Here is a 14,166-nt window from a genome sequence, read left to right as displayed (position 1 = left end):
AATGTGTAAGCCTGATGATTCACAGACCTGTACCCTGGGGCAAACGATACATTATATGTTAATTAAAAAAAAAAAAAGGAAAATTCAAATCTCAGGAAATGTGCTGGAAGATTTGGAGATCAACCTGGAGAGATTAGAGCAGAACTATGGAAACTAGAATGTAAAAGAAGATGGCTAAGAAGAGAATCTTAGAAAATATCTGTTTGGGGGCAGAGTAATAGGGGCCAATCAGGGATACAGAGAAGGAGCTGGATACAGGAAGGCTGATGCCAGGTGGATTGGTATAAAACCATTCCCTGACAGAAGCAAGTCCAGGAAAGAATGTCAAGGAGGGAGGACCAGCAGCAGTGTAGCCGCTGCAGATCACTGGCAACTTGTAGAGCCGTGCTCATGTCTGCTGGGAGAAAGGTTGGATTGTGAGGGCAGGGGAATCAATGAGAGTAGACTCCCCATGCCAAAGTGTTGATGGTGAACAGAAAGAGCCAAGTAATATGTGTAGCAAGAAGAAGCAGAGTTGAGGGAAGAGGGGAGCATGTTGGCAGCATGCCAACACAGCCAAGGAAGAAGAACTAAGTAATATATAAAGTCAGGGGGTGTGATTTGTTGGAGCAAGCTCTAGAGTGCTGCTTCTCAAGTATGGTCCCCAGACCAGCAGCATCAGCACCACTTGGAGATTTGTTGGAAATGCTGATTGGCACCCTGCACCCCAGACCTACTGAATCAGAAACTCTGGGATTGAAGCCTGGAATCTAACAAACCTACTGAGCATTCCGATGCATGCTCAAGTTTGAAAACCACTAAGCTAGAGGGAAAAGGGAGTGGTTTAATCCTGCACGTAGGTGGGAGGGCTGTCCTTGAAAGGATGAGTAACCCTACTTATTTTCGGAGGAGAGGCAAGGGGAAAAGATGAAGAGGGAAAAGATACCAGATAGCCCGAGGCTCGTGGTGAGGTCATCTTAAAGAACAAAGCCTTGGAATGTTGGGGAGCTAAAAAAGAGGGTGCCCATATCCAGCCTCCAAATTCTTGCCTCCTATACAGTGTGTCTAAGATTTAATTCCTCTTCCTCTCTCCTGTCCCAATCCTGCCTTTAAAATCACATTCCACCTTCCACCTTCTTCAGCATACCTTCCCCAACATGACAATCTGTAATTATTTTGTTTCCTTTCCAAATAAGACTATTTGTTTCCTTTGACTATTTTCATTTTGTTACTTAGAAACAGGTCCTCTTTGTCCTATCCTTCACCGCCTCCAGAGAAGTGCTGAAAAGCACTGTGGTTGGACTGGCTCCCAAGGTAGGAAATCAACAGGTTAATGTCCCCTCTCATTCTTGGTTTTCCGTTCTGGATTTAGATTCCTTTCCCCCAAGTATCTAAAACACTATTATAGAATCTTCTATCATATGGCATTTTGAAACTCTAGAAAAGATCAGGAAAAATGGAGGGACAAGTGACAAATAGGGAAGTATTTGAAAGAAGAGAAATGATTCCCCAGTTTATGTAAACACTATCAGTGACTTGAATGGGACCCTCTGTAAGGATGAGCTAAAACCAGAGACTTTGAGTAGTAAGATACAAGAAACTGTGGGAAGGGCTTCTGGAGCCTGTTGCAAGGAAGAATGCCTGTAACATTCTACTCCCCACTGCTGCTAAGACAGCTGGATTTTTTGTTTTTGTTTTTGTTTTTTTAAATAATCTAAGCTCATTACATTTGGCAAGGATAATCAAGAATTGTATCAGTACAGTACTTTTGCAAAACACAAGGGATGACCTTTCTAACAACAGAGTTAAAAACTATGACTCACTCCCCAATGAGGAGTCTGCAAATATAATGGTAAACAAATATTAACTGTGGGAATGTAAGAAAAGAAATGCCTTAAATCTGTAAGGGGAGAGCTACCTGTGAGCACCACAGTGAAATACAAATTAGATTAAACATGTTTGACGTTAGGTTTTATTAGAAACTTAAAACAGAGACTTTTGTTTGAGAGAGAGAGAGAGAGAGAGAGAGTGTGTGTGTGTGTGTGTGTGTTAAGGTAGGAATCCTACCAGAAACTGACTTGGCTTTGCATTTCAAGTCAACCCTTCAAAGTCAAAGCCAGAATGAAAAAATCTAAGTTAATGCAAGAGTAAAGAAAAGGAAACTAATATTTATAGAGCCCTAATAATTCATTTTCATATATTCTAGCTCATTCGATTCTTTATCGTTGTGCAATGCAACTAATGTCTGTTGCAGATGAAGGCCATGGTACTCAGCATCTCCCAGCCCTGCTGGCCTGTAAGTTGGCCTGTAAGTGATGCAGCTAGTATTCAAACTCAGAGCTTTCTAGCTAGCTGCAAGCCCAGCATTCTTCCTGCTGTGCAATATCTGTTAGACTTTCTAGGTTTGCCATGCCTATAGCTGTTAAGATTTTTCTAAATCATGAGGAATTCTGTGATGGTGATTGATTTTGTATTTCTTTCTGTAAAATTGTACTTTGCTTTGTAATGAATTTCAAACGGAAATATAATTTTGACATTGTGGTGAAATAAAATGGAAACGATATACACATTTTACTTCAATGTCAATATAACACATGGGCATGATTTGGGGGTTAGAAGAACCATCCTTTACTCGTCTTTGCATCTGAATGTTATGCCTTAGATTGTAAAGTTCACATAGGCCAAGGGGCCTAGTAGGATGTTTGCAGACACCTTGCTCTCTTTCAGAAAACACTTCCTTTTTAGCTTTTCTTTAACAGTTTATTGAGGTAAAATTGGCATCCACTAAACTGTATGCATAATTTTACAAGTTTTAAAAATTGTGTACACCTCTGAAACCATCACCACAGTCCAAATACTGAACATGTCTCTCACACGTAAAACTTTCTTCTTGCCCTTTGATAATCCCTCCTTTCTGCTGCTTGAAGTTTCCTCCCTCTCCATTGATTTGTTTTCCATCACCTTATGTGAGTTTATATTTTCTAGAGTTTTACTTTTTTTAAATTTTTTAAGATTTTATTTATTTATTTGACAGACAGAGATCACAAGTAGGCAGAGAGGCAGGCAGAGAGAGAGGAGGAAGCAGGCTCTCTGCTTAGATCCCAGGACCCTGGGATCATGACCTGAGCCGAAGGCAGAGGCTTAACCCACTGAGCCACCCAGGTGCCCCATAGTTTAGAGTTTTTAATGTTTTAATAGGGAATTGGAAGTTACAGTTTCCAATTATTTGTTGCTTATATGAAGAAATATAACTGATTTCTGTACATTGGTCTTGTATTCGACAACCTTGCTTAACTCATGTATTCTGCTTGCTTTTTTTGCGTATTCCATTGGATATTCTACATAGATGGTCAGGTTTCCTGCTCATAGAGACAGTTTTACTTCTTCCCTCCCAGTCTTGATGACTTGTTTTTTCCCTTGTCTTATTACACTGGCTAGAATCTCCAGTGCAATACTTAAAAATGAGAGGAAACATCCTTTTCTTATTCTGATGCTTAGGGAAGAAGCATCTAGTCTTTCACCATTGGACAATGATACTGGCTCTGGGTTTTCATAGATGACTTTTTTCAGGTTGATGAAGTTCCCTTTTGTTCTTAGGTTGCTGAGAGTTTTTATCAGTAGTAGATGTTGGACTTTGGCAATGCACTTTCTGCACTTATTGAAATGATCATATGGTTTTTCTTTTCTAGTTCATTAATATGGTAAATTATATTGATGGAATTTTAAACATTAAATTAACCTTTCTGTATTCCTAGGATCAATATATAGATACATACTTCTGTACCTATAGATATTATATTATATATTTATATTTATTAATTTGTATATATTTATATTATTTTTACATTTATAAATATATTTATATTTATTAATTTATCTTATGAAAGAACTTTTATATTCCTTATTATCATGTTACTATCTGTAGAATCCGTATTGATGCCACTTGACTCATTCATGATGTTGGTGATTTATGTCTTCTCCCTGTTTTCCTAGTCACTCTGACTAGAGGTTTATCAATTTTATTGCTCTTCTCAAAGAACCAGTGTTTGGTTACAGTGATTTTTCTTTATGTTTCTGTTTTCTATTTCATTTATTTCTGTTCTAATCTTTACTTCCTTTCTTCTGGTTATATTGAATTTACTTCTTTTTTTGTTTGTTTGTTTGGTTTTTGTTTTTGTTTGTTTATTTAGCTGGTAGCTGAGTCTATTGATTTGGACCTTTCTTTTCTGATATAGACATTTACTGCTATTAATTTCCACTCTATACATCCTACAAATTTTATATGTTGTATTTTCATTTTCATTCAATTAAAAATATTTCTCAATTTCTGTTTTGATTTCATCTTTGGATGTTATGTTATTTGTAAGTGAATTATTTACTTTCCAAATATTTGGAGATTTTACAGAAAATATTGATTTCTAATTTAATTCCATAGTGGGGAGGAACTTCTTTCTTTTAGATTTTATTTATTTATATATTTATTTGAGAGGGAGATAGAGAGTGGGGGTAAGAGCAGAGGGAGAGAGAAAAGCAGACTCCATGCTGAGTGTGGAGTCTGACACAGGGCTTGATCCCACCGCCCTGAGATCATGACCTGAGCTAAAACCAAGTGTTTGATGCTTAATGAACTGAGCCACCCAGGTGCCCCAGGGAACATATTTTTATATTACTGGAATGCCTTTAAATTTGTTGAAAGTTAAAATATGATCCAGAAAAGGTATGTTTTGGTAAATGCTCCATATCTAATTGGGGAAAAAAAAGATATATTCTGCTATTATTGGATGGAGAGTTCTATAAATATCAATTAAAGTCATGTTGATTAATAGCAGTGTTAAAATCATATATACCTTTGGTTATTTTCTGTCTAATTCAATTAATTAATGAGAAAAGAGTATTGAAATTTCTCATTATAATTGTGGTTTTGTCTGTGTTTTCTTGCAGTAATACCCATTTGGGCTTCGCATTAGAAGCTCTGTTACTCAGTTTGTAAATATTTAGAAGTGTTATATCTGCTTCTTGAATTGCTCCTTTAACATTGTAATGTGATCCTTTTTACATCCAGTAATATACTTTGCTCTGAAATCTACTATCTGGCATTCATATAGCTGCTCTGGCATTCTTTTGACTAGTGTTGCTTGGTATGACGTCCACTTTTAATCCATTCGTGCTTCCCATTTAAAATACATTTACTTAGTAAGCCACATATACTTCCATCTAGCATTTTAATCCAGTCTGACACCCTTTGCCTTTTAATTGGGGGACATTTAAACCATTTTTACTTAGTACAAGTACTGATACAGCTTGATTTAACTCATTTTGCCTTTTGTTTTCTGTTTATGCCATCTGTTCTTTCTTCTTTTCATTTTTCTCTGCCTCCCTTGATTAAATGAGTAGATTTTATTATTCTAGTTTTTATCCTTTATTGACTTATTAGCCGTAATTGTGTTTAGTTGTTTTAGTAGTTGCTGTAGGTTTTATAGCATACATCTTTAACTTATCACATTCTATCCTCAAGTGATGGACCACTTCAACTACACTATAAAAACCTGATCATAGTATACTTCTATTACTCCCTCCCAGTTGTTATGCTATTGCCCTATATTCTACTTATGTATGTGTTATAAACCCTGAAGTACTTGTTATTTAACCAGTCAGTAATATTTCAAACAAAGTTAAATAATAAGGAAAAAAATCTTACATATTTGCCCATGTAGTTACAAATTTTAGTTCTCATCATTTCTTTCTGTTGATCCATATTTTGGCTGGTATGAATATTCTTCTGCCTGAAGGACTTCCTTTACATTTCTTGTGGTGTAGATCTGCTGGTGATTAAATTTTTCAGCTTTTGTATGTCTGAAAACATCTATTTCATCTTTTGGGTGGGGGGGAACCCAACACAAGGCTCTGTCTCATGACCCTCAGATCATGACCTGAGCTGAAATCAAGAGTCAGATGTTTAGCTAAGTCACCCTGTTGCCCCCAGGTATTTTATATTTTACCTTCTTGGAATCTGAATGTTTTTATATTCCTGTAAATGTTTCTAAATTTTGTTCTGGGTCACAGCTAAGTTATTTTGAAATAATTTAAAATAAGAAAGGGAAAAAAGAGTAGAGGGTATATGCAAAGAAGTAATTAAAATGATTGGCTGTGGGATGTAAGCTGGGTAAGGAGGGAAGATAAATGTTATGGAAGAGAGATAGGGACATGGTGATGAGACTAGCAGATTGTTGGCCGGGGGCCCTGAAGAATGGTTGGGATTAGAGTACCTTCTGAAAGGGATGAGCTATGAAAGGGCTGGTCAGAGAGTAGGTCAGGGTTTCAGTTATTTAAAAAAAAGAGGAACAAATAGGCCATACTGGAGCCAATCTGTGAACTGCGTGTTACTGACCTGCAATGAAGTGAGTTCAGAAATTGAAAGGGAATGTTTCGGAACACTACTGTGATATCCAAGCATATGATCGGTGAACTTGTGTTTAGAATGTCTTGGCTTTTAAAATCTCATTTGCCTATCAATTTTTACTCTATTTTATAAAACTGGCAGTTTGCAACAGATTGAATATAAACAACAACAATAAAAAATCTGGTCCTTCTCCACAACTAAAGTACTGCTTTAGATGATCGTCACGTGAGTTATCTGAGAAGAGTGGAGGGCAAGGTCTTTGGAAGAGAAGAGTTAGAAGGACCAGCTCCTTGAATATAGAAGTCACCGTCACCCTTTGCCTTCCAAGAGAGAAGGCCTCCTGATTGCACAGCTCCAGGGGGCAGGCTTCTCATTGTATACTACGTGAACACCACCATTGCAGAACACAATGTGAATGGTGCTCTGTGAGTGTTCAAGAAGGTGGCTGTTGTTATCTCCATTTTACAGATGGGAAAGCAAACTCCCAAGTTCACACAGTCAAGGAAGGAACCAAAATTTGAACCTAGGTGTATCTGTCACACCAAAGCAGGACTCTTTTCTATGTACCACTCTTTGTCATGTGCTTACGGTTATGGGGGCAGCATAGCCATAAGCCTCATGAGAACTAGGAAAAAATGCTTTCTGGGAATGTGTTGTGGCCCACATGGCCAAACATTGCATTTCAGTTTCTTTAGAATTACTCTTGTTACATCTGCTATGGTAGTCCATAGCCAGTTGCTGCCTAGACCCCATCTCTCCGTTTGTCTTTGTTGAACCAAAAGGCTGAAGTCCCTCAGGAATCCAATATCCAGTACCCACCACAGGATTTCCTGTGCTTTCTGTTCATGTGCTTTATTAATTACTTATGTGTTAGAAACATTTTTTAAATAATGGTTTATGGTACAGTAAAATTATGAGTAATATTAATACTTTTCTCTTTTCCCCAAAATTTATGTAATGGGTACATTACTTTTATGACTGGAAAAAGTCAAGTATAGATGTATATTTTAAACCAGATTGTTCATGTAGAAACTCTCTAAGGCTCTTAGGTCTCTAATGAGAGCTGAATAGGTCTGGTTTCCCACCGAGCCTGAGTCCCAGTTGCATGGGAGGCCTTGGCGTTTCCATAAAAGTTGGTATTGGTTATGTCCCATTCTCTACAGGTGCATGGAGTTTTTGAGGAATTAATGTAAAAACAAAGTGGGCATTTATCTCTTGAGGCTTTCCTGGTTTCCTCCATTCCTTGTCTCTCGAGTAGGTCTAAGCAAATACAACAGTAGAGTTCATTTATAAAGCTTGTCCAAGTGTGACAGGATGACAGGTTCTTTTGGAAAGCCCTCCCTGGAGCTCTGAGTCTGTATGCTCACACAGCATATAGGAGACAGCATCAGAATTATGGGTTTATGTGTCCACATGCCCTGCTAGGCTGCCATCAAGAAGGCATGGCCTGTGGCCCAGCACAGGGCCCACCACATAGTAGGTGCTCAGTAGCAATGAGTCGAATGAGTGAATGGGCAACCAGTGCTGTCTGCATAGATAATTACGTGGTGATGTGTTCAATCTTTTCTACCTTAAGAAATTCACTAGCACTAATGTTTATTAGTGTACATGGGAAGAACTTTTGGACTTACCAAAGTAAGACTTATTTTTGTATTCAAACAAATGGCTTTTCACTCTGGGAAAATGTAGAAGAAATAACCCACCAAGGTAAGCAAATATAACTGGACAGGGTAGGATATGCTCACTCAGTTTGGTTTTAAATAATAATCAAAAGAGAAAAGAGGAGCACATGGGGCACCTGGGTGGCTCAGTGTGTTGAGCCTCTGCTTTCAGCTCAGGTCATGATCTCAGGGTCCTCCTGGGATCCGAGTCACGCATTGGGCTCTTTGCTCAGCGGGGAGCCTTCTTCCCCTCTCTCTCTCTGCCTGCCTCTCTGCCTGCTTGTGATCTCTCTGTCAAATAAATAAATAATCTTAAAAAAAAAAAAAGAAAGAAAGAAAGAAAGAAAAGAGGAACACAATTTTACTTTTCTGAAAAATAGCACTGCAAATCAGTTTTGATGTTAAGAGATCATTATTAAATCATTAAAATACTTAAAGATGGTAAAATGCTAATCATCACAATTATTAATTAAAAGTAAGTCAGAATCTTTCATTGGCTTCCTAAGCACAACTAGACATCTTAAATATGTGCTATTAATTATTGTTGTTAATCTGAGGTTTAAAACCTGATCCTCTTTTGGGAGACTAAGTGTCAGGATGGGTGAATTTTTAAATGTGCCTAAAACGAGGACTACCAAATGAAAGTTGGCTTTTTTTTCTTCCATCTTGTCAAATCACTCATTTCGTCAATAAGAAATGCAAGTGACATGCAGGCAAGATAGATATACGCTAAGTTTCAAATAATTTCTTTTTATAAATTTGCATTCCAGTCAGATGGGGAATACTTTGATCTCAATATATACCTCAGTGATGTTAAGAGTCTAGACTCATTGTAATGACTATGGTTCATCTACAAAAAAACTATAAAAAGACTAGCACAAGCTTAACTATTGTATCTAAATAGAGAATGCTTCCTCTTCTAGATTTGAAGACTAAATATAATATAGAGCAGACAGTTCCATCCCTAGTTTTTTTTATTATACCTTTTGAAGTAATTTGTATATACCTTTTAAATAATTTCAAGTGCCACAAAAAATAATGTTAATAGCTCAAAATCAAAAGTTAAAAAAAAAACCTAAGTATAATTTTTTAAAATCTTTTTCTCCTCAAGCGTTTTACGATGGGATAATGAGACAGATGTCTCTCAACTGGAAGGACATTTTGACATTGTTATGTGTGCTGACTGGTAAGTACATAAAAATCATAAAACTCCTGTTAGGAAAAATAGCTTTGCTGGAGTAATTGGGCTGTGCTGCTTTGCTGATGGCTAAGCAAAGTCAACAAATGAAGCACAAAGCCACCTTAACCTCAACAAATTAATATTCATCTCCCTGTGACAGTTACAAGGTAGTCTTCTATCACACAGTAACTTCTACCACATTATTTCCCAAAGATTGATTTTGAGAAGCATTTCCATTTTCTGGAATTGCCTCTGTTTCATGCTTGACGTATCAGTAAATGGACGACTTAGGCAAATTGCAAATAATTATGGCTCAGAGAGGAATAGTCTGGAGAAAAAGGAGTTTATCAACACAAACAGCTCAATTAGCTTACTTCTTAGGAGAGATCTGACTATTGATATAAGGGAATATATGTATGTGTGTGTACACACACATAAGTGCCCCGACAAATAAACGTATTTGTGCAATATCTTTGGGGAAATATCTTTTCTTAAAATGTATGTTTGCTATTTAAATTTTCAGTGTCTTCAATTAAGATATTTAATTATACACAAAACAGGAATTATAACATTACATTGTATTGTTATGCAAATAACGTTAAAATCTCTGTCAGGTGTCTGCCTTTAAAAATAATTTACATTAGATATTTTGTCTTCTCATTTGGCTCAGTCTACTTACTGTTAATGAAGTCTGATCCTAAGTTACAGGATAAATCTGTATCAAACCTTAATAATTATTTCAAATAATCTTAGGTATTTTCTTTCATGCATGTTGACTAATAACTATTTTAGTATACGGAAACATTGACAGTTCAAAAGTATTTTCTCTGTTAAAAGTAAGATCTTATTTGTAGTTTCATTATGTTCTTACAACACTTGAGATTGAAAATACAAGTTCAGATTCTGAAGAAGTTCTATTGTATTGATTAACCCAATTATAAGATCCAGAACCTGGAGAAGACTTTCCCTAGAGGGAAGTTAAATGAAATTTTCAGGCAGTCATTATTATTACTGTTTTAAATAAAACTTTCAATAGGTAACTCTTCTAAGTAAGTCATTGGAATCAGATTTGTTTTCTTTTTTTCTTCTGAAAAAACACTCCTCCGTGGAAAAGAAGCATTCTGTTGTATTTCTAGCTGAGATTTCCTAGCTTTCCATGGCCCTTTTAGTGTCTTTGTACCCCATTTCAGAAAAACCTTGTTCCAAAAGAGGGAGAAACAGATTTTGGACTCATCAATGATATTGTGCCTCATGTTACATCCCTCATCTAATCAGATATAAGGAGCTAAAACCTCACCATATGATTTGAGCAAGTAATTTAGTAAATGCCTCTCCTCACCAAATATGAGAAAGGATCCTCCAGGTTTCATTGCACAGATGAAGATAATGCAGGCAGGATTAGGTCAGATTAAGCACGGAAGTCAGATCAGAGAGCAGCAGAAAAGAGGGAAGGAGGGCAGCATCTTCTTGGAGGTTTAAGCGAGGGTCGCATGCATCGGCTCCAGATACGCGGTGCAAGTCAGGTCTGGCCAGGAGATTTCGAGGTAAATGTGTCCTTCACATAAATACCAGGACAGCCTGGCTTTGTCAGACCTTGTGTCATGGACACTCACACCATGTCATCCTATTTGTACCGGAGAGACAAGCAGAGGAAGTAAGATTTAAGCTCTTTTCTGATTAATGTTCTCAGTTAGGTTAAAAATAGCCACACAACATGTTTGAGAAATAGTCCTTTTCCCCTAGTGCACGACAGGGTCACGGACAACTGATATCCATAGTGCATATTCAGTGAAGGCTTTCGTTACAAATACGTCACGGAATACAATGTTAGATGTACACACACACACACACACACACACACACACACACACATCTGGTAGCTAGGTGAGAATTTACAGATTCAAACGAACTAAGTCCGCCAAGTTTTATTTTATAAATAGCTTTTCTATGCGTGAGGTGTTAAGTTGGGGTTTCTCCCCCCCGCCCTGGCATCGTAAGTGCCAGAATGTCAGCCTGTTTATAATTTCCCATTTGTAAATGTGAAACATTAAGCTACTCTCAGTGCAATGCTGATATTATTTCCAAAAGAAATGCCTTGGTAATGGTCTGTCTTCATATTCACAGGGATGGGTAAGCTTCTTAGAAACTTAGAAAGCACAGTGATATTTCTAAGACGCATGTCGTGCGCACAGCAGTGAAGCTCCGGCTCTGGCAGCTCCTTATGTCCTATCGGTTTGGTGTTTCTCAGGGAGTTATTATGTGGGTGCTGTCCCTAGAAGACCATGCTGCATTTTTTTTTTTTTTTTTGAACAGTGTCATAGAGGAGAAAAAAACAAAACAAAACACAAAAACCCTCTCTTTGGACACTACCTCCAAGATGAAACCCAAAATCCTCTATGGCAGAAACGGGTGCCCCACGTAACTCATGATCACACTGTCTCACACCGCCCTTCGGTTATTGTCAGTCAGTGAGATCTGGATTAGGCCGTAGGAATATGGAGCAAGAGTTGGAGTTCAAATATTAGGTACATGGATTAAATTCCTTATTGAAGCATTTCCAGCAAGGGTGGCATTGTCCGATTCTCTGAATAGCTAACCAGTGGTCCTGCTTGATCCCATTTACATGAAAACAAGCTCTATTCACAGACCTATTCCAAATCCTCGTTGTGGTTCAAGTAAAATGCACATGATTACAACGAGCTGGGTGATATGTTTATGTTTTTAAATCATTCATATATTCATATATTTACATTCAAACATTCATAAGCCCGTGGGCTACGGGGGAAATAACTTATTTCCCAGAAGAGACAGGCTTCTTAGTTCACATCTCCATTTAGGAGCTCCACCAGATTATAAAATAAAGAGGAGAGCTGCGAAAGCTAGTCATTATTTCACCATTCAGCATTTTTGACAATGAAATACAGTTTTATGGTTCAACAGTTCCTAAATAACTTGTGAAATGTCAATTTTGAAATAAACACAAGGAGAAAATCGAGGTACAGCCACACCTGCAAAACGATGCTGTTGACAAACATCAAAATATTAGAATATTTAACCACAGGTGTAGGGGAAAAAAAACGGCCTATTTAAGTTCCTCGGTTGACTTATTTAACATTGAATTTCATATAAGAGTTCCTTTCTGCTGGAATGCAGTCCAGCCTTGTCCTTGCTGAGTTTAGGATAGCAAGTGATTGTTAATTTTCAGCCTGCCTTTCCAGACTCCTGTTCAATCACAATAATCTGAGTCTGGAAGTAAGGTGTGTGTGTGTGTGTGTGTGTGTGTTTATCCAAGGGACACTTTTAGTGAGTGTTTGATGGCGTTCCAGTTTATTGTAGCTCTGCAAAAATAAACATGATTCTGTACATTTGGATTCTCTAAAGGCTTGGAAAGCAAGTCTGAAATGCAACCCATAGCCCGATGCACTGAGCTATATACCACATCAGCATGCACAGTCTGAGACTTTGTAGAGAAATGGGGGAAGGTTACATCACTTCACTGGCTCTCTTAGTGTTTTTGGACTAACTATGTACTGTGGATCATTTCTATTTCCTATTATTCTAAATGATGAAGGAAGCTTGGTTTTTAAGGTATTCTTCTGGAAGGATTTTTTTTTTCCAAAGCAGTCTCTAGAATTTCTTCGTTTTCTTCCTGATGCTGTGATCATGGGTAGTTCTAGGTCACAACCTTTACACCTGAAAAACTCTTTAATGCAAAGGCAACCAGCCCTTTCATCCCATACCTGAAACTCAGTCCCAGAGAAGATAAACAAGCTGCCAGAGACCTGGCACCCCATGTGGGAGCCCCAAGGGAGACCAGACCCCTATCGGTCCCAGCCCCATAGTGATCGGTTGATAAATACTGATAGAGGCCTTTCTTCTCCTGAAAGTTAAATCTAGAACAGTGAATTTAACTTAGCACATTTCACCTTCAGGATGACATAGAGGCCCCCTTTCTGCGGATGCTGGCCGAGAAATGCCTCCTTGTCGCCTACACTAATTAATTTCCCAAGGAGTGGAATGGGGAATGCTCTGAGCTCTGCGTGACACTCTGACTGATTCTAAGGAAGGCGGTGAAAGTGTCCTGGCATCTTTCCTTTGTCATGAAATCTGTGATTCAGATCCATGGAATAAAGCGAGTGTTGATGCCACAAGTGCATTATATAGAGGGCTCTGTGTGTGTGTGTGTGTGTGTGTGTTTTAATAGCCAAACTAGATTGACTGTTGATGTATTTTGATCAGTAACAGAAGGGAGAGTTGCAATGGTATCTCCATTCCAATCAGTGACCCACTCAGCCTTTTTAAAAATAGATCCACTTAAGCTACTGTTGTTCTCTGAGCCCATTAGGACTTATTTAAGGGGTGAATTTTCAGGACATTATTTATCACTCCCGCTAAAGCACACTGAAATTGCTCATATGACATATCCTACAAAGTGTTGTAAATTCTGCTTCAGAGCTAAGTAGAAAGGTGAGTTTACTGGGATTAAAGACTTATTAGAGAACTCTAAGAATTGCTTTTGGGAAATTTGATTTGGAAGGATAGAGTGGACAACATCATCATTCAAATAACTTGTGTTTGGAATAGGTGCGTGGGTGTTGTGTCACATTCTCCAGTGACCTGCAATGTTAAGATCTTTGTCACATCACCGACATTGAGTGAAAATAGTACTGTATCAGGTTATGTTTTAAGCTCAGTTTTTAAGGGGCTGATTATTTCCAACAACCTTACCAGCTCCTAGGATGCACAGGTTGAAACTGAAGAGTGGTCTTTTGCTTAATGTTATATATTCCAACCAGCCAGGTCCCCAGTGGACCCGAGTAACTGACAGAGATATTTTCCTGCAGTGATAGTCTTAAAAAACAAAACCAGAGGGGCGCCTGGCTGGCGCAGTCAGTTGAGCATCAACTCTTGACCTCAGGATTGTGAGTTCAAGCCCCATGTTGGGT

General features: G+C 38.0%; 1 protein-coding gene across 1 annotated transcript in view; it reads left to right on the top strand.

Moving 5' to 3' along the window:
* The window catches only part of LOC111155906 (calmodulin-lysine N-methyltransferase), a 376,866-nt gene that overhangs the window by 344,413 nt on the left and 18,287 nt on the right, over window positions 1-14,166 (top strand). Inside the window, exon 8 of the mRNA XM_022516370.1 lies at window positions 9,152-9,226. Coding sequence (XP_022372078.1) covers window positions 9,152-9,226 — 75 coding nt within the window. The remainder of the gene's footprint in view (window positions 1-9,151; window positions 9,227-14,166) is intronic.

The sequence above is a fragment of the Enhydra lutris genome, unplaced genomic scaffold (genome assembly GCF_002288905.1).
Source record: "Enhydra lutris kenyoni isolate GAN:26980312 unplaced genomic scaffold, ASM228890v2 scaffoldscaffold44, whole genome shotgun sequence".
NCBI lineage: Eukaryota > Metazoa > Chordata > Mammalia > Carnivora > Mustelidae > Enhydra > Enhydra lutris.
The sequence above is the reverse complement of the archived record's forward strand: the minus strand, read 5'-3'. Positions and strand labels throughout refer to the sequence as shown.